Source organism: Periplaneta americana, chromosome 12, assembly GCF_040183065.1.
Source record: "Periplaneta americana isolate PAMFEO1 chromosome 12, P.americana_PAMFEO1_priV1, whole genome shotgun sequence".
NCBI lineage: Eukaryota > Metazoa > Arthropoda > Insecta > Blattodea > Blattidae > Periplaneta > Periplaneta americana.
Genome location: NC_091128.1, coordinates 109,658,941 through 109,682,942, shown reverse-complemented (window position 1 = coordinate 109,682,942; position 24,002 = coordinate 109,658,941). Strand labels below are relative to the sequence as shown.

General features: G+C 33.6%; 1 protein-coding gene across 4 annotated transcripts in view; it reads right to left on the bottom strand.

The window, feature by feature from the left end:
• Window positions 1-24,002, bottom strand: part of LOC138710808 (protein bric-a-brac 1-like) — a 66,069-nt gene that overhangs the window by 20,958 nt on the left and 21,109 nt on the right. Inside the window, exon 5 of one of the 4 annotated variants that reach the window (XM_069841936.1) lies at window positions 15,703-16,201. The exons of the other annotated variants lie outside the window; for them this stretch is intronic. Within the exon in view, the coding sequence (XP_069698037.1) occupies window positions 15,825-16,201 (377 nt within the window). The 3' untranslated portion in view covers window positions 15,703-15,824. Of the gene's footprint in view, window positions 1-15,702; window positions 16,202-24,002 lie in introns of those variants that run through there. 4 annotated transcript variants of the gene reach the window in all.

The window sequence follows — 24,002 nt, the reverse complement described above, 5'->3', positions numbered from 1 at the left end:
TTAAAAATCATGCAAACATCTTTAATACAAATAAAACCGTCACATTTCTACAAATGACACCACAAATTTTAACACTGTACATATTGTCTGAATTTAAAAAAACCCAGACACCCTGCAAGTTTCTATCAAAAACATGTCACTTACAGGCGAAAAGTGCATGCCTTTCAAAGGACATCCTTGTTTCTTCAGTGCCAAATGACTACAAGTGTATTATTCATATCCACAAAAGCATAAATTAACAAATGTAATCTTAGATCATGAAAATTTGTCAAACTTGAGCGCAATGAGATAATATTTTGCATATACAAGATAACCCTTGTATGACAGGCACTCTTTGTACTTGGTTTCAGGATGCGGCATCATCACTGACCTGTCCTCATTTATGTATCACCAGAGTAGTTAGTCAATTCAGAACAAATGTTTGCAGCTCTTATGAAACTAATACCAGAATTTATCGAAGACAAACAGCAATATAACATATCGCAAATACATAAATGCATACATGTCCGAGAGTTACTTGAGACCAATTAGTACTGTACTGTACATCATCATTTGCAATGAAGGAGAAGTTATACTTTCACTCATACTTTTGAGACATTTGGAGTATTCCACTATAGTGCTTCAGCTGATATGACTTAACAAGTAGTACTTAGAGGTCAAGAAGTTCAACTGACAGGATAATGAAAATAATGGCTGTGTGTGTATGTGTGTGGTGCACTCAATACTGATGCAAGAACTTAAGTTTACGGTGTTCAACATCCAATACCGGTACCTTTACCCGTCCTTCATTCTTTAATGAAATTAGAGATAAACTCAGCTATATAACATACATTAGAGCTAACTAAGATATATCATTCAATTATGCGTCCAGTTTAAAATTACATTAATTAGACTTCACAATTAGTGAGACCAATTCTCCTATATTTTCCAGGAGCTCCTCTATTTGAGCTAATATTTCTTTTTGGATCCTCCGGTATTTTTCTTTATGAATCATGATCGCCAATTTTTAATGCAATCTAATAATAATACCCGCCAAATATATTCAGATAAAAACTGGCATTAATATCGATAGTTTAGTAAGTACAGTATGTATCAATCAATACATTTCAGTTCCAGCAATCCTGTAATCTTTTGTGTTACTGTATGCACATATGATTGTAAAGAGATTTTTTTTCAATTTGTATAGCAGAATAAAAAGTTAAGTGTTCTGCAACATCTTGTTGACAAATATATTATACGTTAAAACTAGAAACATTGTATTCTTAAATATTGTTGTACTCAATGTTGTGACCTAAACCATATTTGCATTATAGATAAATTGACAGGTTTATATTAAAAATATAAACCATTCCATCAATGAACCCAGACTTCACACCCCAAAAAATTGCGCTAAAATTTGTCGTGACCAAGTCTCCCGTATTTTTGTGATCAGAAGTTGGTCACCCTATTCAAATTTGATGTAAAGGTGAATCATATGTACATCTATAATGCCAGTTAATTTAGGGTTCAAACATCATAAGTGGAAACCCTTTAGAAACAGTCTGTTACCTAATATGGAAAGTTCATAACATTATGAACATTCTTTTTTTTTTTAATTTTGCATGCATTTAATGCTTTATGTTAGGCTGTTCATTTAAAATAATAATACATGTTATGTCACGTATCACTAATCCACCTGTCTATGCATGCCTCATTTTCTAGTGTAAACATAAGACCAAACAGCAGTTGGGACACTGAAGGATTATGCATTATGTTTGTTGACAGGGAGTATTCTGTTCTTGTATGGAATGAAGATTATGATCCACGCTTGTAGAGTGGGGGGGGGGGGGGTGAGTAATGACAAGTTAAGGGCCCTACCATTGCAAAAAAAAAACAGGAATTTTAACTATTCAAGTAACTTATTATAATACAGTGAAGCTATGAATCTTAAATTTTAAACTTGCAAATTTTTCTCCAAAATATGAATTTTCTAACTTCCCCCAAGTCTACTCTAAAAACATCTACTCAAAATACAGTAAAATCCCTCGTATCCGGCACCCAAATAACTGGCAATACCAAATCAATGGCACTTTTGGCTAGGTCCAAAAAAAAATCATTCATGCGAAAGGGAAGAGTTGGACGAAGATGTGAGTGGTTTTCATGGATCGCACATGCCGCAAATCATGTTCACTCTTTACATTGTTCACGTGTGAAAACAAAGACAAAAACAACCCATTATGTCCCTGGAGTATAAAGGGTAGCATCGGTAAGCTGTCACTTGGACCTTGCAAACAATGCACAAAGACAATATCTTTAAATTTACCACTTGAACTCGCCCGTTTCGTAGGGGTGTTGGATGAGTCTAAATAGGAAAGTGTGAAATTCTCTGTTCCTACAGCAAGCAAAAATTTCATTTGAGTGACAGATAGTATCATGGCTATTACCACTAAGCACTGCTGTTGCACAATGGGTTCCGCAAAACGCAAGCGAAATATTCTTACGCTCAAATCATCGAGCATTACTTCACTGTCTTCATATTTGCGACATTGGCTACACTGCTCTTCACGTCACATGACTCACATGACTGCCATTTAAAACTGTCATAAGGTTATGAAAACTTTTAGTATTTTTTATGCTATGATGTATTACTGTATTAGAATAATTATATTAACTGATTAATGTACATTACCATATTTAGTACTAAAAATAAACATTGTACGTATTTCAAAACTTTATTTTTAAATATCTATATGAAAATTACTAAATTTCAACCTGGAAAAAAATGTTTGTGCAGTACAGTGTGTCTTTACATAACCTAAAAACGTATTTTCCAATTATCCAGCAAAATCAGTTATCCGGTATTGGCTTTATCCCACAGCTGCCGGATATGAGGAATTCTACTGTATTGAAAATTTTGCACACAGAAAGTACTATGTGAAAAACACCTTTATCCATCCATTCATCTGTCTATAGGAAACTCAGTTTTTACTGAGGAAATTTCAAGAAACTATTTAAAAACATTATTTGATTACATTTGCAATTTCTTTCAGAAATCACAAATAAAAATGTATGCCGGTACTCAATAACAAGCTTTGATCCATAATGAAATGACGGAATTACGAATTTCTTATGTGAGTACCAGACAGAATCTGTCAACACTGAACTAAAAAAAATTTCTAGAATGCTACAGCATTGAAATATAAGTGACTTTCATTTGGTGGGTTTTTGAGCAACTAAAAATGATAAAATTACGGTAAAGATACATAAGAAAATTGAATGCAGGTTGATTTACGAATCTGGAATAATTATTTTCAATGCCATTTCACAGAAATAAATGTAAAATTTATTGCTTTTGTGAACATTTTTAATTTGTTGAAAGAGAATTTATGCTATTATGTTTGGCTGCAAAAGGCTATCTGTCGAATACAGGGGTGGGAAGAGCCATTAATCCTTCTCATTGAAGGCTTTAAGGAACCAACCTGGACAAATACCCAATGTCCCATCCCTACCTTCCCGTGGTGCAGCTGTTAGTAAGCATAATTTACAAGCTGAACTAAAGCGAGAGGCTACTCATCAATTAGTACTGGTCAGCTTGATGAGTTAATGACTGAATTTGGTATAATTGTTCTCTATTCAATACCTAATTCCCTCTTTACCCTTTCCTATCCAGTCCTCTGACTGAACTCTTACTTTCTTCGACCCCAACAGTATTAGAGCATTTGAGGCCTAGGGGTTCATTTCACTTTCCTTCCTACCCTTCCTACTTTTCTGTTCCTAGTGCTGACCTGCTATGGCACTAAAATCGTCCTCCAGTGGCTTAAGGAGGGAAAGCTGGTGATCAACAAGATCTCCCAACTAGGTCCAATGGACCCGTCGACCAACAGTTGTGGTCCTCCAGACATTCTGGGGGTTGTGTGTGAAGTAACCATCAAAAAGTTAAAATATGGTGTTCACTTCAATCGGCTACAATTTGCCATTTAACCACTCCAATATGAAATGAGTACCATTAAGGTAAAATTATCCAAAGGTAAAATAGTCCCCCAATCGGATCTCCGGGCAGGGACTACTTTAATGGTGTAGAATCAACTAAACATCTTACAATGGAATGCTGATGATATAACATCAGCTAAGAAGACTGAACTAACCAATATTCTTTCAGATAATAATGTAGGTATCTTCATTATTCAAGAAGCAAACCTTAATGCTGACCAATTAAAATATTTTTATTTTAGAGGTTTTAGTATGAAACTCTTACTCAAAGGTAGACAGTAGTGGAATTCTCGTAGGTATATCAAAGAAATTAATTACAAATTTCCAAATCATTAAAAGAAATGGATAATCAAGACAAATTAGAACTAATAAGAATTGAAGTATGGAAAAATCAACAACATTTCAAAATCTACAGTGCCTATAACCCACCTAATACTCCCCTTGATCTAACTTTGTTTTAAATATAAACTTCAACTATCATAATTGGTGACTTTAATGCCCACTTCCAACTTTGGGGCTACAATAATGTAAATCAACCTATAAAAATGATCATAGATCTCCTAAATACTACAACTGCAGAACCTGTCTATAATTTCAGGGTCGGCATTTAAACTCTCCTCAAATGGATTCGGAACACCTCAAAATCTGTGCTTCAGTGGCTGACCTTGATAATATCTTTGAAAAATATTGGAGTGCAAGAGGTCAAATGACTTCATTGTCAAACGCCTGGCATTAGAAAACAACATCATAATCTACGGTAACTGTTCATTACAAATAATATTTTGTTATGATTATACTTTTTACACCTACAAAATCACGGGGCGAAACATTTATACTAACACTACAATTAATGTTACAAAAAATAAGAGACTGAACTATACTTTTAATTGGTTATTTAACAACACTGTTTCAATTGCATGCTTATCTAGCATTGATGGAATTAATGACAGTGAGATGATATTTTGGCGAGTTAAGACCAAGGATTTATTATGGGTTTGCCTTGTCGAGGAAAATATCGATGTAAATAAACGCAACCAGTGGAATATAAAGCCATGCCTGAGCACAACATTAGAGCACAAGACCACTTGCAAACTCTAGTGGCCTACAATACTATTACAACATGTCGTCCTTGGTGATCTAGTGGTTAGCATATTTTCATTATAGCCGAATTTCGCAGTTAATCTGAATGATGGCAACAGACGTTTTTAAATCCTCAGCATGGCTTCTCTGGAAGAGATGTAAAACTGTTAGATTTATAGCACAAAAAAGAAAAACTATCCCTAAATGACTGGGAACTGAAAGAATTTACCAGGGATTTTTCGTGCAAGTCAATTTAACACTGTCATTCATCATTCTCACTAGTTATTGGGAGTCAAAGATTTCACACCTCTGAGTTCACAGAATTATATTTGGAGTCTTCAACAACCAACTAACAAATTATAACACGCGAACGTGTTTGAACTGTTATATAAATCCGTACACTTCCTCTCCCTTATATGGAACTCAACTTACATGAAAAAAGTAATTTTATGAACTGTATCGGGTATTTCGTTAAACTTCAATAAGCTGAGACATTCAAAGATAATACTATGAACAACGTTATTGAATAATAAAATTACACAAGAAGGTGACATACGTTTTCGTAAGTTTTACATAGCAATTCAGTTCTAACATATCTCCAATGATATTTCCGTTTATAGTTAATTTGCTCCAAATAAGAGATTGCAGACTAAAAGGCATTCTTTATAATCCCGAAAATAAGATATTTGGTTCCATTAATTATAAACTGCTCAGTTTCATTATGTACATACACTTAATTTTGCACGGATTCACACAAAATTGCTTTCCAATGGCCCTAATACTACTCTCCTATCTACGAAAATGGACATTTGAAAGTGTTCTAAATGTTAAAATATCGTCTTAAATGCAGGTAGTAAGGCCGTAACAAAATACTACGAGAGGAGTTCGGCCGGCGTCGTGGATCGTGTCGCAGCATGGCTCAGTTGGTTAAGGGCACTCAGCGCGCACACAGCTGAGAAGTCCTGGGTTCGATTCCCGGTGCCGGTACGAATTTTTCTCGTATTTAATGGTAACAAAACAAACTGACTAATTCACACTAGTCATGTAATATGCAATGAGGTGGGCGAGACCTCATTCATATTCGACACATATATTAGTAGTTTATAATGAAATAATTCTCAATGTAATCCTTTTTTTCTCAGATTCAGTATGGCTATCATTCATTCATGCATAACAAAGGTAATTTACAAATAGTGACTGATAATTCTTTTAGAACATCTGTGCAGTCACCTGGCTAAATAAATAATTCTGTATATAACAATGGGAAATAGGTTTCTCCTTCATACAAATCATACCGTTTTATTTGTAGTTTCTTCTGTACCAAAAAAAAAAAAAAAAAACAAAAAAAAAAACAAAAACAAACACAGAGAGAAAAATCTTTAGGATTTACAGAAATTTGGACTGAATCACCATTGTGTGTTTCTGACAGTATAAAAAGATACATTATTTTTTACTAAAAGTAAAAAGATTATCATTTCCGAATAAATTAACACAGATATTGAATATGAATAAAATCTGACCAATAGTTAGAAGAAATCACTGTAACACAGACATCCTACTTACTTACAAATGGCTTTTAAGGAACCTGCAGGTTCATTGCTGCCCTCACAGAAGCCTGCCATCAGTCCCTATCTTGTGCAAGATTAATCCAGTCTCTATCATCAATCCCACCTTCCTCAAATCCACTTTAATATTATCCTCCCATCTATGTCTCGGCCTCCCCAAAGGTCTTTTTCTCTCCAGCCTCCCAACTAACACTCTATATGCATTTCTGGATTCACTCGTACGTGCTACATGCCCTCCCCATCTCAAACGTCTGGCTTTAATGTTCCTAATTATGTCAGGTGAAAAATACAATGCGTGCAGTTCTGCATTGTGTAACTTTCTCCATTCTCCTGTAACTTCATCCCTCTTAGCCCCAAATATTTTCCTAAGCACCTTATTCTCAAACACCCTTAATCTCTATTCCTCTCTCAAAGTGAAAGTCTAAGTTTCACAACCATACAGAACAATTGGTAATATAACTGTTTTATAAATTCTAGTTTTCAGATTTTTTGACAGCAGACGAGATGACAAAAGCTTTTCAACTGAATAATAACACACATTTCCCATAATTTCCCATATTTATTCTGTGTTTAAGTTCCTTCCGAATATCATTTATATTTGTTACTGTTACTCCAAGATATTTGAATTTTTCCACCTCTTCGAAGGATAAATCTCCAATTTTTATAGTATTTCCATTTCGTACAACATTCTGGTCACGAGACATAATCATATACTTTTTCAGGATTTACTTTCAAACCTATCGCCTTACTTGCTTCAAGTAAAATTTCCGTATTTTCCCTAGTCGTTTGTGGATTTTCTCCTTACATATTCACGACATCCACATAGACAAGAAACTAATGTAACCCATTCAATTCCAAATCCTCTGTGTTATCCTGAACTTTCCTAATGGCATATTCTAGAGCGAAGTTAAAAAGTAAAGGTGATAGTGAATCTCCTTGCTTTAGCCCGAAGTGAATTGGAAAAGCATCAGATAGAAAGTGGCTTATATAGACTCTGCTGTAAGTTTCACTGAGACACATTTTAATTAATCGAACTAGTTTCTTGGGAATACCAGTAATACAGACATCATGATTAAAAAGTGTACTCCTGTGAAAATTTTGAAAATAATTTTTTTGACTATCAACACTTTGTTTTCATACTTCACATATTAAGAAAATAAAAAATATAAGAATGCAATAAATTAATGGAGTAATTAAATGGAAGATTGTCCAATCTTCGATTCACAGAGGATATTGTGTTATTTGCAATGTTAATAGATCTTGGTAAAAGGAATAAAGAAGTAGGTCTGCAAAGGAACTTGACGAAAATCAAAGCATGTCTAGCTCTGAAGGGACATCAATTACAGTAAATGGCGTACATTAGAATACACACGGAATGAAATGAGGGGGGGGGGGGGTGAAATGGAGAAAGAAATCAAAAGGAGAGTGGGGCTGATATGTGCATAATCTACATCTAGATTCCTGAAGTGGTAATCCTCCACCTCACCTAATATAATCCAATAAGAGAATGCAAACAGAAAGACCTTAAAATTAACTACACTTAAAATAAAATTACGAAGATGAAAACAATGAAAAGCACTGTTTCCTAAAACGAAGTACACTTTAAAATAGTTAGGAAGATCAGAGAAAAAGTAAAATATAACTTACAATAATTATAATGATAAACAAACTGGAAATCAGTGTTTAACGTTTCAAAATACAGTCCATTACATAAACTGTTATAGGAAGACTTAGGAGCAACAATGTTTTCTTCTTTCTCCCGCAAAATCTTACTAAAAACATATGGCGAATTTTGAAGGTGCAGTGACGATATGCTTCCTGGTGTCCCTAGATCAGTCATTACTTTATTGTGGTTCTGCAAATATCTGCTCTATCATATTTGTACTTTCACATATAAAAACAATCAAAGAACACAAAATTGATTCTGATTTCTAATAAAGTTTACACAGTCAATAATAAAACTGCTATTTCAATAAAGGTGTATCTGCAGTCGTCTTTCTTCGAATCCTTTTCACTATTACCTTATAATTATTAACAGTACAGTCTAAGTTGTACATATTTTTTATTTCCTACTACGTAATTATACTGACCCTCGACACATCAGTTAGAATGTAGGGCAAGTCAATTATCATTATTTCGAGGTTACACACGCAAAAGAATACCAACATGAAGTAGTCCCACATTTAAAATAATTTCCTACATAGCAAACATGTTTGAAAGCATACTGAATATACTATTTTATTCTGTAACCAAGTAAGTAATACATATTGGACCAGATATTTAAAGCAATGCCTGGAAGTCATCCTCAGTGGTCTGGTGGTACCATGCTGACCATTGTATCTGAGCTTCATTGGTTCAAACCTAAAGGTTAATAAATCTTTAGCACAACTTCCTCTGGCAGGGATGTAAAGCCGGAGACCTGTGCTATAGATTTATGATATATACATGAACCATGTCCTGATTTCTCACCCATATGAATTTTGAAACAAAATTGTCTTGCAGTTAAAGGTGTCATTATATTAACTATAATCACTACAAGAAGCTTGGTTGATTTGTAACTGAGTGGACGAACTAACAAAACGACATTTTTCTCGAATAGGTATTAACAAATCTAAAACCTACAATTTTAAAATTAGTTGTTACGTATTTGCTGTTAAGTATATTTGTCCTCATTACATTTAGAGAATACAATAAAACCTTGGCTTATGAGTAACTTGGTTTGCGAGTGTTTTGCAAAATGAACGAATATGAGGAAACATTTTTGTTTGATAAACAAGCGATATCTTGCAATATGAGGAGCATGATTTGTATGTAACTTGCTTCGCTTGTGAGCAACAGCAAGAGGCAATGAAGGAGATCTCGTCTAGGGAGGAAGAGGAGAAAAGAGCGGACGAATTCCTTGCTTCAAATGAGATTAAAGAAGTGTGTAAAAAGTGGGAAGCAGTACACAATTTTGTTCAAATTCACCACCCTGATAAGATTATAGCAGTGTGTGTAATAAATCTGTTTAACAACAACGCAATGTCATATTTCCGCAAAATCTTCAAAACGACGCAAAAGCAAGTGTCATTGGATAAGTTCTTAGTCAAAGCAAAAAATTCTAGTCAGTCAAGCAGTCAGAAGTGATTCCGTTAGTGATAGTGAAAATATTTTCTTTAAATGTTCAAGAAGTTTACTAAGCAGTGAAACAATGAAAGACACTCAAAAACAAAATACAGTAAAGTAATTTGTGTTGCACTATTGTATTGAATTTTACCTAAATGATACTGTTTTTCTGCTGGGTAACTTTCGGTGCTGGACCCCGGACTCATTTCACCGGCATTATCACCATCTCATTCAGACGCTAAATAACCTAAGCTATTGATAAAGCGTCGTAAAATAACCTACTAAAATAAAATATACTGTTTTTCACATGAATAAAAGTTTGTGAAACAAATTAATCTGAGTTTGCATTGTTTTTTTATGGATAAAGTCGCTTTGATATGCGAGTGGTTTTGATTAAGAGCATGTTTTCGAAACGAATTATGCTCATAATCCAAGGTTTTCCTGTATAACTTCAGAAGAATTACAATACATAATAAGTAGAGCCCGGATTTCCAAATGCATGTTTTTATATAAGCTGATTACACTTCTCAAACTTTGCAGATATTCGTTTTATGACTTTCTGATTCTAAATAACAGTACTTTTTCCGTGCATGTTCGCATGTTTTGGTCTTTTTTCGGAGTAAATTCACGCATAATGAATATTTTGAAGAATTTAGATTTAATAGCATATATTTATTTTGTATATTATCTGTTTTTTTCTGGCTTTAGTGCATATATTATGATAAGTTGCATAATAGTGCCTTTTATTAATGTTGCTTCGTAGAATCTGGCATTTCCACGTTATTTGTCTATTGAGATAATAAATAAAAGAAAGATATTGGTAACACGGTTTCATGGCATCCTACCTGAGAACTAGTCCTTGCCACTAAACTCACCCTTTGTTACACTGGAATTTCCAACCCCCAACTCTAGCTCGTTACAAGCCATTGAAAGAAAGGAAGGCAGAAGCAGCAAGCTTGCAAACTGTAATTTACTCATATTATATTTTTGTGTCGAATTGTGAAGTGTTGTTATAACTTCTGTTAGAACTGCAAAAAGAGATCTTGTGACAAAATTGATTGAGAGAAAGAAATTTCTGAAGACAGATGGTGATGTAGTTTATTGTGACTGTTGTAATAAAGATGTAAGTACTTGTGTACTTTGGAGCACGCAATAGCGTCACAGTTGAGGCATAACGTTGCAAAGTCTTAACGTCGCGGGTTCGATTCCCAGTAGGATCATTGTCATGCAGAAATGTAAAAGACTTACAATTCGACTTCATTTTGCTCCGAATTTCTTCGCTTAGGCCTACGTATGTACCAGGCACTTCTTGTGACATAGAAAGATCATTCTGTGTGTTCAAGAACGTGCTTCAGATAAACAAATGAGCTTAAGTGAAGAAAATGCTGAGAAATTAGATGTAGTACGTTGTTACAAAATAAAATAAAAATGTAACATAATGTAGAACTCAACTTTGATGGAGTATATTTTTACTGTTTTTTCACTTCGTTGTGCATGTTTTGTCATATACTAGTGCATGAATGCATGCATGTTTTAAGATTTGATAGTGCATAGAAATTCGGGCTCTAGTAAGAAGTGTAGGACATAGTCTAAGACATCACACCTGGACCTGCATTACAGAATGCATGTTCAAATTCTCATGGGAAAGGAATTTTCTTATGAAATTTCGACCAGTGATGAATTTGAGGAGTTATGACAGGTAACAAAAGCCGGTTTCGAAAACAAGCTATAAAAGCAAGAAATCATCGTGCTGACCACATGGTATCTCCATTCTGGTTGGATGATCTATTGAGGCATGTGGACATGAGGTCAGCAGGTGATTGGTCAGCCTTGGCCCTTCATGGGCTGTTCACATCACAGATCATTTAATAAGAATAGGTAAAAACAAGAGAACATCAGGAAGTGATGATACTCCTACCACAATGAAGATAAGAATACTAGATTATATGAATACATGCTGGAAGAACGGTTAAATACTAGATTAATGGAATATAGGACAATTAAATTCAATGCATTAGAAAGGAAGACAAATCTAAGTCTAAAAACTAGCAGAGCAATAGTTTCCTTAACATCTGCTACAAATTATATGCTAAAATAATAATGAAACGAATATATCCAATGTTATTAGATCTCGGCAAGGTTTTAGGAAACGAAAATCATGCTCAGATACTATATACACAATTACACAGTTTATTGAAAAAGGTTGTAAATTAACCTGTCTAATTTATTTGCCTTTATAGATTATGAAACAGCATTTGATACGTTAAATCAGAGTAAACAATTGGATATAATGATAGAGGAATCACTTCATATATTATTTGCCATACATATCTTTATGAGAGCAATAAAATACAAATTAAAATACGAAATAGTGAGAATATAATGGCCGAAATAATCTAAGAGTCCAACAAGGGTGCCCACTATCACCACACACTTTTTATATTTATGTAGATGAAATATAAAAAGATTATTGCAAATAATTCACATATTTCAATATTAACAAGGTAAATTTTATAATATTATTTGCTGACACTCAGGTATTTATTGTCTATGTTAAACTGAATTACATTTAGCTATTCTTGAAGTTGGTTAATTATGCAAAGATTTTAAGATGAATATTTCTATAGACAGAAAAAAAGTAATGACATTTTTATGTTCCCTGTCATTAAGAGTGAAACTGTATTAAACAATAGAATTGTAGAACAAGTTAGGTACCTGATATGTGATGTAACTTCTGGGAAAAAAAAACCGTAAAATAGATTTTTAAAAAATGAATGCATTTAATTACTTCAAAGGGATTTACGTCGAACATTAGGGGAAAAACAAGAAAGTTTGCAAGAAAATAATTAATAGAATGTTATAAGAATAATGGCTTTACCTGTATTGTTGTGTGGCAATAAAAATAAGATTTTAAGAAAAAAAAAAAGAATGAAATAAGAATCGAGGTTGCTGAGATAAGGTTTTTGAGGTTTGTTACAGGTTACAAGAGAACAACCAAACTTAAAAATGCAGAATATCCTACAGATAACAAAATATTACTAAACAACTGGAAAGAACATATTGGTCGAATCTCAGGTACAAACATGACGAAAGTTACATATAAATACTAGCTATGTGATAAAAGATTATTAAGAAGACCTAGGAAAAGATGGTCCAACCAATATTGTTTGGAGTTGGAACAGCCCAAGAGGTCTAAACCATAATGTAAATGATAATGAAGTTCAGATAAGTCTCATGTTAGTTACATATATGTACGCAGTTATGTAAAATTAATTTTTTGGTGTTGGTGACACATAAACGACTAACTTGTAATCATTCACTTTTAAGACTAGGTGCTACAAATCTGTAGGTTAGTCATTCTAAACTGGGTCTCATAGCTCTAAGCACTATAACCATCTTTTAAGGGATGCCACATACTTCGACTATTCACCAATGAAGATGAGAACTTCACATCATATTCATCTAACTCACTAAAACAATTCCCTACTCACAACCAAACTACAATAAACACTATAGAGTACATCCAACCACCAGCACTATCTATTATCACAAAGGCTATTTCTATTTAATATTACATAAATACTGCATCTCAAATATAATACTCTATACACATCACTAAATATATTGGGTACTGTCATGGACATCAACAAATACCCTAGCAAGGTGAATGACTATATGACCTAGATGGTCCTTTCTTTGATTTTACATCTCAAGGACATTTTAACTGCAACTAATATATACTGCATATGAAAACTGTACTGAACTTATTTTCAACAGCACAGCCAGCTGAATTTTTTTGTCATGGACTTCTCAATCTGTTTACCTTGTAAACGTGATAAAACTCGAAAAATAAATACAGCAAATCTGTACTTTATACTTAAAAATTGGCACATATTTTGTTATGCAATTGGATGGCAATTCTTAGGCAAAATCCAAAATGTGTGCATAAAGATTTTGAATTGATTAAATACAATAGAAACAAAACTGGAAAACATGTTACAGTATTCCACTGCTGCACCACAGCTTTTGGCACTTCATTTCCTCAACAGGAACTGCTTCAGTACAGTGCATTTAGATGTAAAATTATCAAAGTTTGGGCTTCATAAATCTGTACAATAGGACTATTTTAGACACATCATTAATATGTTTCCCTAGCTACGGTTTATTAAAGATTACCTTTTATTTTATGATTTCAGACTGCATCTACCATTTACAATGCAAACTGCACAACTAACACATACTATCATTTTACACAGCCTTAGATATCTAATGAGCTGCCACTTTTTAGCAAACATTTCTCCTAATATTCAATTTTGAGACTTTTTAAATTAATTAATGATCCAATATGGCTTCAAGTTTATTAGTCAAATCTAATTCTTTAATTTACTACCAACTTCAAACAGTTGCACTATTCCATACTTCACTGGAGCACGTTAATAACACTAGGTGGTTATCAGCAAACTGAGTCCGAATGTTCAAGGTAGATTCATCATATGAAGTCTAAACTTTTTATTCAATCTATGGCATCATAATTATATATATACGAGAACACATGCCGTCAACTAAATTTCATTATTAAAGAGGTAGATTGTCTTCTCCCTAAAATTCCTGCTGAGCAAAGATTTCTTGAGAATTACATAACTTGAATTATGAGCCCATATTAAAACATGTACGGGAGATTATCCATTCTCACCAACCAACCGCTATTACTGGTACTTTATACATGCTCACAAATACTAACATTTCTGTAGGTGGAATATGGTGCACGTATAAGACTAATAGAAAGATTTACTATGTTCCTTTCTAGAACCAATAAAATTAAGATTCTCTATTATACATCCACCTCATTGCACCTACATCTCAACAATTCAACTCTCTTAATGTCAAGTTATCGATCCATTTAAACCAATTAGAACTCCTAAAATAATTAATTTGCAATTTATTGCCTTTTACAACATATTCCTTCTTGCTGATTTTAATAGAGGGCAGAATAATATAGGATTTACACAAGAAATATTATTTAAATCAATAGACTTTTACTACAACAACTAATATAAACAAGTCTACATATATTGCAGTTTCTTCGTGAATTCTATAATAATATTCTATTTTGTATTTTTCGCACTGTTTCTAAAGTTTTTTTAAACACAATTTCATAGTGTAAAATGCCTATCTTGCTGCACAAGAAACAAGAATAAATTAATTTCAACTAAATTTCACTCACAACACAAAAGACAATAGAATTTTAAGAGTCATCCATTATCTTAAAAATTACTAATTGTGAACAAGTGACAATTAATTATTAAAAACAACTTCAACTGCGAATTCTCTTCCTTCCACACATTCCAAATGAAACTAATGTACAAATAACTTCAGTGAGTATTATTATTATTACTAATATTAATATTATTATTATTATTATTATTATTATTATTATTAAAGTAAAAAAAAATCACATTAAAAATAGGATATAACTTTATTTTATCCTCAGATAGTCACATTTAAATAAGAACAATATTACTACATTTAGAAAACTAAATTCAGTTTTCAGGTTACTGCATTTTTTGTCAGCACAAAAAAAGTTCAAAATATAGCAATAAAACTGAATACATGCATTAAAAAAATCGTTTTATATATTTTATATATAATTTAAATTATAATCCACATGAAAGTATTTTGTTAAGGTGACCACTATTAACAATACGTTCGTAATTTCTGTTGAAATGTGCTTTTTTTGTAAAATAAACTAATATTCTTGTGCAGTATCTATTACTGGGTGTAACTTGAGATTACGAGAGTTGAAGAAATCCATACTTGTGCCTTAGGCAATGATTATGGCCTCGACCAACTCAAATATAGGCACAACTATAAACTCAACCCTGGCAACAAGCTTGACTCTATGAACCCATAAATTTTCTGTTCATTTGGATGAGATTCTATAATATCATAAAAATACCGTCAAGGTTTCCTATTATTAGATAATTTAATAACAGTTAACATTATCAGAAACCTGATTTATAGGTGTGTAGGTCCTCTCAACGTATTCTAACTTTGTAATCTCGATGACGCAAGCAGTTTTTGAAGCAGCATGTTCTTGACAGCCAACTACAAAAGACAAGTTGCCTTCCTTCCTCTAAGCACGAGATTTCTTTTTAGTCCCCTATTTGCAGTGTCTATCTTTGTAACACAGCTCTTCCACTGTTCCTCAAACTCTGCTGGAGGAAGGTTGCTAAAAAAATGTAGAACTTCGCGAATCAACTGAATTTTATGTACATTAAACTGCCTTTTCCCCATTTTTCCATTCACATTGCAGAGGATGCGCTCCTCGGTGGAGAACAGGATCTTCATGAGGTCACAAGCCAACTGCTCCAAGGTTCGAGCCTTGGCCCACGTGGCCAGCACCTGTGCACGGGGCAGCAGACACGCGTAGGGCAGCTTCTGGTAGGGGAGGAGGAGGTCCAGCCCCGACCCGTCACCTTCGCCTACGCACGCCACACAAGACAACATGGACTTTAGTCACATGCTCTCAATGGCGTGGCTCCCATGCCCTCCACTTGCTAGCATGCCACATCACAACACATGGCTACTACTCACACAGTCTGTGCTTCCACAACACCAAAGACAACACCATTCACACAGCACATGATAATTATTATATATCCCAAATGAATTAGCCAAAATGATATCTAAATAAGTCCTGTCAACCTTAGCTTAACAGTAGCACCAAAATAAAATTCTACAACAGTAAAACAACTGCCACTTTATTCAGTTAATTTCCCAAGTTGGATAAAAATTCCAAGCAAGACATCATTGAAACAAGAATCGTCTGGTATGTCAATTATAAATTGTTTTATTGAAACGAACATTTCAAAATTGCCGATTTACTCCAAACATCATGCATACAAAAAAAAAGCCTACTTTCTCCTCAAAAAAGCAAGACAACAGAGCAGAGTATTTTTCTATGACGTGACTATTAGTAAATTAACTCATAATCCCCTTAGAGATTTCCTTATTTCAGTTTAAGTTTATATAAATATGCATTTCTCATACCTTTGGGAGCAAACAGAAACCAGACACCAACACACAATTTTGTATGCACGCCATTAACATAACCATTAAAACCTTAAAGTTTTTGTCTGACACATATCATTCAAAATCCATTTACTCTTGCGATCAATCAAATCAACTCTCGAAAAATATCACGGTCTATGTATTCATTTAATACACGATCCAGTTTTTTAATAATATGAAGTGATGTGAATGCTATACTAAAGTATACGTGCAAATGACATCAACTGAACACAAAATTAGGTTGCATATTTTACACTTTACACGGTATTACGATATATTCTAGATATCAGGCTTCACATTGATCAGTTTGGCAAAAGCATCTTAGGTATTTGCACTGTACTGTTTAAAAAGAAAATTATGTTGCATTGTAATGCCAGATAGAAAGTAAAGCAAATAAATGCTTCAACATATAGTACAAATACCCAAAGATTTGCACCACAGCTCAAAATATGTTACACAAGATAAAATATATATTTTCTTTTACCACTTCCATATCATACAAACAATTAAACAACATATTATTCTGCTCTCTTGACAACACAATAATCATGTGGCACAACATGCAGTATCTCTCAAAACTGAACAGACAGCAATTATATGATAAAATATCATAACAGTTTCTGGACGAAATTAAAACCAATAAATTCATTCCCTTAATTAGATGAACCTGCGAATACTGAATCGACGTTTATATTCTAAGATGGAAGAACAATTGGAAGAAGAGCAGTTTGGCTTCAGGAAGGGACAGTGAAAGATACCTAGAGAAGAATAAAGAAGTGTGTATATATATATATAGTATTTGTGGACCTAGAAAAGGGGCTTGACAGAGTATATTGGAATAAACTGATGGAAATCCTACAGAAAATTGGTGTGGACTGGAAAGAGAGGAGGTTGTTCAGTAATCTTTATATGAAACAAAAGTCAAGATAGGAGAAGAAATGTCAGAAGGAAGCGAAATAGGGAAGAGGAGTACATCAAGGATGTCCTTTATCACATACTCTGTTTAACATCTACTTGAGAGATTAAGAGGAGAACTGTTTTCGGAACATGAGAGGAGTGATAGTAGGAGGAAGAAAAATAAAATGCATGATGCTGATGGTATGACGTTACCACAAGAGGAGATGATATTAAGGGATATGCTACTGGAGCTAAATGACAGCTGTGAGCAGTTTGGAATGAAGATAAATGCAAACAAGACGAAGACCATGGTAATAGGAAGAAAAGTAAAGAAGATAAACTTGCGAATTCGAAATTAGGCAGTAGAGCAAGTGGACAGCTTCAAATACTTGGAGTGTACTATAAGCAGTAACATAAGCTACTGCCAGGAAATCAAAAGGAGGACAGCAATGGTAAAGGAGGCTTTAATATAAAAAGGGGCTTCTTCTGCGGCCCTCTGGAACAAGAACTAAGGAAGAGACTAATGAAGTGCTTTGTGTGGAGTGTGGCACTGTATGGGTGAAGGAACGTGGACATTGCGACGAAGTGAAGAGAAGCTACTAGAAGCATTTGAAATGTAGAATTGGAGAAGAATTGAGCATGTGAAATGGACAGACAGAATAAGAAATGAAGCTGTGTTGGAAAGAATGGGTGAAGAAAGAATAATGCTGAAACTGATCAGGAAGAGGAGAAGGAATTGGCTGGGTCACTGGCTGAAAAGAAACTGTCTACTGAAAGATGCACTGAAAGCAATGGTGAACGGGAGAGTAATTCGGGGCAGAAGATGATATCAAATAATAGACGACATTAAGATATAGATCATAAGCAGAGACTAAGAGGAAGGCAGAATATAGGAAAAACTGGAGAATGTTGGGTTTGTAGTGAAAGACCTGCCCTTGGGCAGAACACTATGAATGAATGAATTAGGCAAAATTTCTTTCAGTTACGAAGCTGCATAGAAACCTGTGGATTTCGTTACTAGGAAATAATATTATAAAATTATCATCGTCATCTGTCTTCATGTATTAGACCCAAGTGGATTCGTTATGGTCTCGTGTCAGCATTTTTTTAGTCTTCCCAAATTTCTTCTTCCTTATTGGAAATATGACAGAATTTGTCTAGACTCTAGGCCATCTATTACAGTCCATCCTCTCAACATTCTCCTTTCACTGAAATCTATATTGACTTATGAAGTGAATGATGGGCTCAATCTTTAGTTCTTTAAGAATGTCCTCATTTTTTCCAGTGATCAAGCAATGTAGTTCTCCTCATGAACTTCATTTTTCTCGCCCACCAGCTTTCCGTATGGTGCATGCCCCAAAGCCATAGGCCAATATTGGTAGTGCAAGTATTTTGTGAACACAGAGCCTTGTGTGATGTTGCACTTGAGAGGGTTTGAATACATTATTAATAACTCCTATCATTATGTTGAATTTTAAAATTTTGATTGCCATATCTACATCTTCAGCAAATGATAAATTATAACCCAGATAAATGAACATATTAACACATTCAAGGTGTATAATCTATACGAACTTTGCTTAGATTGGATCGAAAGGACAGCCATCAATTTTGTTTACTCAGTGGATATCTGCATATTGAATTCGGAAAACTCTTTCGTATATTATAAACAGCTATTCGTGAAGAAGCAAAACTTCTTATAAACAACTTAAAATTACAAATTAAATGGCATAAATAGTTATCAAGAAATGAAAGTTTAACAACGTAATTCAGATCAGAATACTACTGATTTAAATTTACCTTAAATAGTGGATGTATATTCAATTTTGAGAGGCACTGTATACATTACAGGAAATAAATTTACTTATGAAATTAAAGAATCAACTACCTACATAACAAAAGATTAAATTCAAATATTTGCTCGCTAAAAATGTTCTCTCTTAAAACTGACAAAAGTAACTTAAGTCTTATTAAAACTATAACCTCTCATTTTCACATGGTGGTAAACATTATGTGTTAAAATCCTCATACTTTAACGTATTAAACTTATCAATTGCCATAGTAAGTATTTAATGCTCATTGTGAGAAACTTCGTACTTTTTTCTCAACAAACATGTATTATGCTTGACAATGCCATTTTAATATCAGGACAGCAATCCAGAACAGATAATTATTTAATGTTCAACGATATGATACATCAAATAAAAGTTGTTTTGTCATTTAAACTTAAACTTGAATAACACACGAAAAGTTAATTATGTTCTCCACTTCACTTCTTCAAGTGATAAGAATAGCAAATTTCACTGGAATGTTAATATGTCATCCACACTTTCTCTTAAGATTTGCAAATAGTAATGTTGACTTGATTTCTTATATAAAGACCATCATCCTGTCAACAGTGGTCTGCTAATTTAGCTGAGATCAACCTAGTCAATAGTCATTTCTGAATTACAAGAAAAGTATGGTTTCACGAGGGTTAATCAATCATAGTCATCCAAAGAATGTGATTAGAATGTTAAACATCATACCTACTGTTTTCTGAATAACGTTCAATCTTCTTAATTTCTGTGATTTTATTACAGCAATAATGCTATAATTTATTGGACTCTAATGACTGGCCTCGGATATTACAATTTGTAGTAGAGACTGAATTAACAATTAAATCTGTCCCTATATTCACCGTTCTGATAACTACTTTGTCTCCACAACATTAAGACATATCAAATTAACTCACAGTAATTTCCCCTTCATATCACTTATAAATAGGGAACAGATTTCTAGGTATAATAAAGTTTGAGTAGGCCGTCTGTGCTTATCTGATTTTATATAAATTATATTAGTTTATAACATAAAATATATAAAATCAGATAAGCACAGACGGCCTACTCAAACTTTATTATATTGTAACTTGCTTATCGGAAAATTCATAACAAGATGAAAGATTTCTAGGTGCTAAAAAAAAAAAGGGATTTAGGACTTTGTAAAATCCAATTTAAGACTTTTAGGAGTTAATATAAAATCAACAATCATTTTAATTTTAGTAAATATTCCATTTAGGTGTAATTTATGTACGAAGAACTGGTGCCAACAATGAGTGCTACTGAATTGAAAACTCAAATTCTATCAGTGAAAGAAACTGATTGCTGATTGGTCAGTTTCATTTCGCATAAAAGGGGTGCAATGACGCAAAAATTAATTTGTAAGCTCTCGCCTAATCTGAACAACCTGCCACTCCTTTTATGATAGGATGGACTTATTCAAATGAACTTCGGTTCCAGGGAATTAGATAAAATCTTCTTCCCTTCCTTTTTAAGACCAGTATGGAACGAACTTGTCAGGTCAGTGTTTGTAAAAGAATTCTTTTTACATTTTAAATAGCACTTTTTAGTTTTTTTGGCACTTTTGCATTTTAGTTCCGGCTTTTCCATTTTAAATATATGCAAAATACTAAAAAGGTACATTTCAGACACATAGTTTTTAGGCATATATAGGAGTTTATGATTCATTTAAGCATTTTAGGTTCTACAGAATTTTAATAGGAGGATCCTGTCTACATGAAATGAAGAGAATGATATATGAATAATAAACGTCTAGAATGTAGCAAATGAAACAGAATGCAATTTAGATAGCAGTAATGGATAAAATATTGTATAGCACATGACAGTAAACAGATTTTATGTGCTTGTGGAAATTATCACCCTCAGCTTTGTCTCAGGCGCTAAACTTTCTACTCACGCATAAAATCTAATTTTACTCTCTCATACTATATACTACTATTATTCATAACGAGGGAACAAATAAACACTCTTATTATTATATTTACTATTTGTCACAAATAAATATAGTAAAAATTCGTCCCTATTCGCCTTGTTTCACAGTGCATATCTTACATGATTTTGGGGCATCAAAATGACAATAGAAGAAAAAGCACTGATTCAATATGAAAAACTTATTAGATTACCAGGAAACAATTGGCATTCATACAGTCCTCTCTGTAGATTGAAAACTCAAAAAAGTTTCATATCCATTGTTCAAGAATTAAAACAGAAAATCAATATCCCAAATTTAAAAGAAAACTTACAAATTAAACCAAACCCTTTAACTCTATTAAATATAGAATCTAATCTAAATTTAACAGAAGAAATACTGAAATCAGAAGTAAACACTGAAATACTGAAACAATTGTCTTTAGAGACAATTAATATTAGGTACCCTCCACAAAACTGGCTTCATTTATACACCGATGGATCCTTGATCTCCAGAGAACAAGGTGCCGGTGCAGGTGTTACGTGCTGTCTCTTCTCACTTTATAGATCTCTTGGATATGGAACAACAAGTTCTGATGGTGAAATCATTGCAATAAGTGAATGTCTCAGGAATCTTCTATGCCACATCAATAAATTTAGGAATGCAGTTATATTGTCAGACTCCAAAGCAGCTATTCTATCAATCGTCTCTAACACACACCTTCATCTCAAACGGCAGAAATAACTAAAATGCTCTCTCAATTAATATCACTCAATAAAATAATTGTATTCCAATGGATACCGTCCTATTGTGAAATCCTGGGAAACGAGAATGCGGATGCTTTAGCAAAGAAGGGCAGCACTGCTACTTACAGACGTGTTACTAAATCTATGTATTACTCTGTGAAGAGATTTATTAAATCTACATACTTAGACTTCAACAAACAAAATTTGATAACTCAATCCCAAGGGAAAAAATGGAACTCTCTGCATCATAATCCACAGTTAATTCCCGATTTACCACGAAAATCGTCTGTAGCTGCATTTAGATTGGCAACAGGCCATGATTGTTTGGCCAAACACCTGCATAGAATTGGAATATATCAGTCCCCTAACTGCCCATCGTGCAACTCAAACCAAGAAATGGATTCGGAACACCTCAAAATCTGTGCTTCAGTGGCTGATCATGATAATATCTTTGAAAAATATTGGAGTGCAAGAGGTCAAATGACTTTATTGTCAAACGTCTGGCATTAGAAAACAACTCGAACTGAGTACAGTATAACCATTATAACTAATATGATAATAACAATGTGATCCATTGACAATCCTGTTTTTATGTGATTAATGGAGAAGGTTCGTATGAACAGCCCAAGCATCTCCAGAGCAGAAGCCTGCATAACAACTACAGTTTGTCCAATGAGGTTAAGGAAGATAATCTTCCCAAATAATAATGAAATGGCTTTCATCAACAATGGCTTTGTACAATTTTCCAGATACCAATGTAGTAGAACTGCCTATTACCATTAATTAATTAACAATAAAGGTATAAGTGTACAAACGAGAAAAAAATATGTTACGTAATACTGTTAACACATTCACACCACCCATGCTTCAGTATTATTGGTCAAAAAAGTCAAAGATAATGGTGAAAATCTTGCTTTTATGGCTAAAACTTTCAAATCAATTACTGCTTCATTAAACACGATTTAAACACTGTTCTTGCAATCTGGATTCAGACTGAACTCAAGCAGTGATTAAGTAGACATTGTTTACATCTCAAAATACGTCATTATTTGTGCAATCGTCACTATTTAATTTACTTTCCTTCACTTTTCTTAACATAACTTTATAATTATAACAATGACAAAGCTTATGCTTATTGCTCAGTTTTCAACATTCTTGCAATAAAACCAATAGTCCTTTTAGAAAGACTGTTCACTCATGTCTATCACATGAAACAAAATGAGTAATACTTTCGAAAAATTCTGGTACCGTTCTACGTCTAGTAATGAAAATACAGCTAAAATATGGAACTGTATACATTATTTATCAGTATTTTAAAAGACTTTCCAGTACAATACCGTAACTATATCTGAATGCATAGAAAAAATCATTATATATTAGCTAATTTAAACTGTAAATGCACAAAAAGTTGCAGCTATAATGGGAATAATTTTTCAGCCTAGCATTATTTTAATATATTATGAGCGTAAGAAACAAACACGCACGCACACCATGGAAAAAGAAAAATCATGGACTACGACTGGCCACCTATTCCAATCAGCAGAACACAGCTTGCCGTCACCAAATATCACACCAGAAACCCCGGCGAAGTGGCAGACCGCATGAAAATACATAATATTTCCCAGTCTCAGATTGGTCGAACCGCTAGCCAATCCCAGATCACCTGACACAACTTGACTATAAGAAGAGACAACTTTCTGACCAAGATTATCAGTAACTCTGAAGATGACTGCAGAGTCAGTAGCCGAAAGCTCGTAACATTTCCACGTCTTAACTCTGATGATAGTCCGCGAAATCATTATAGCACAAACATTTTATGTTC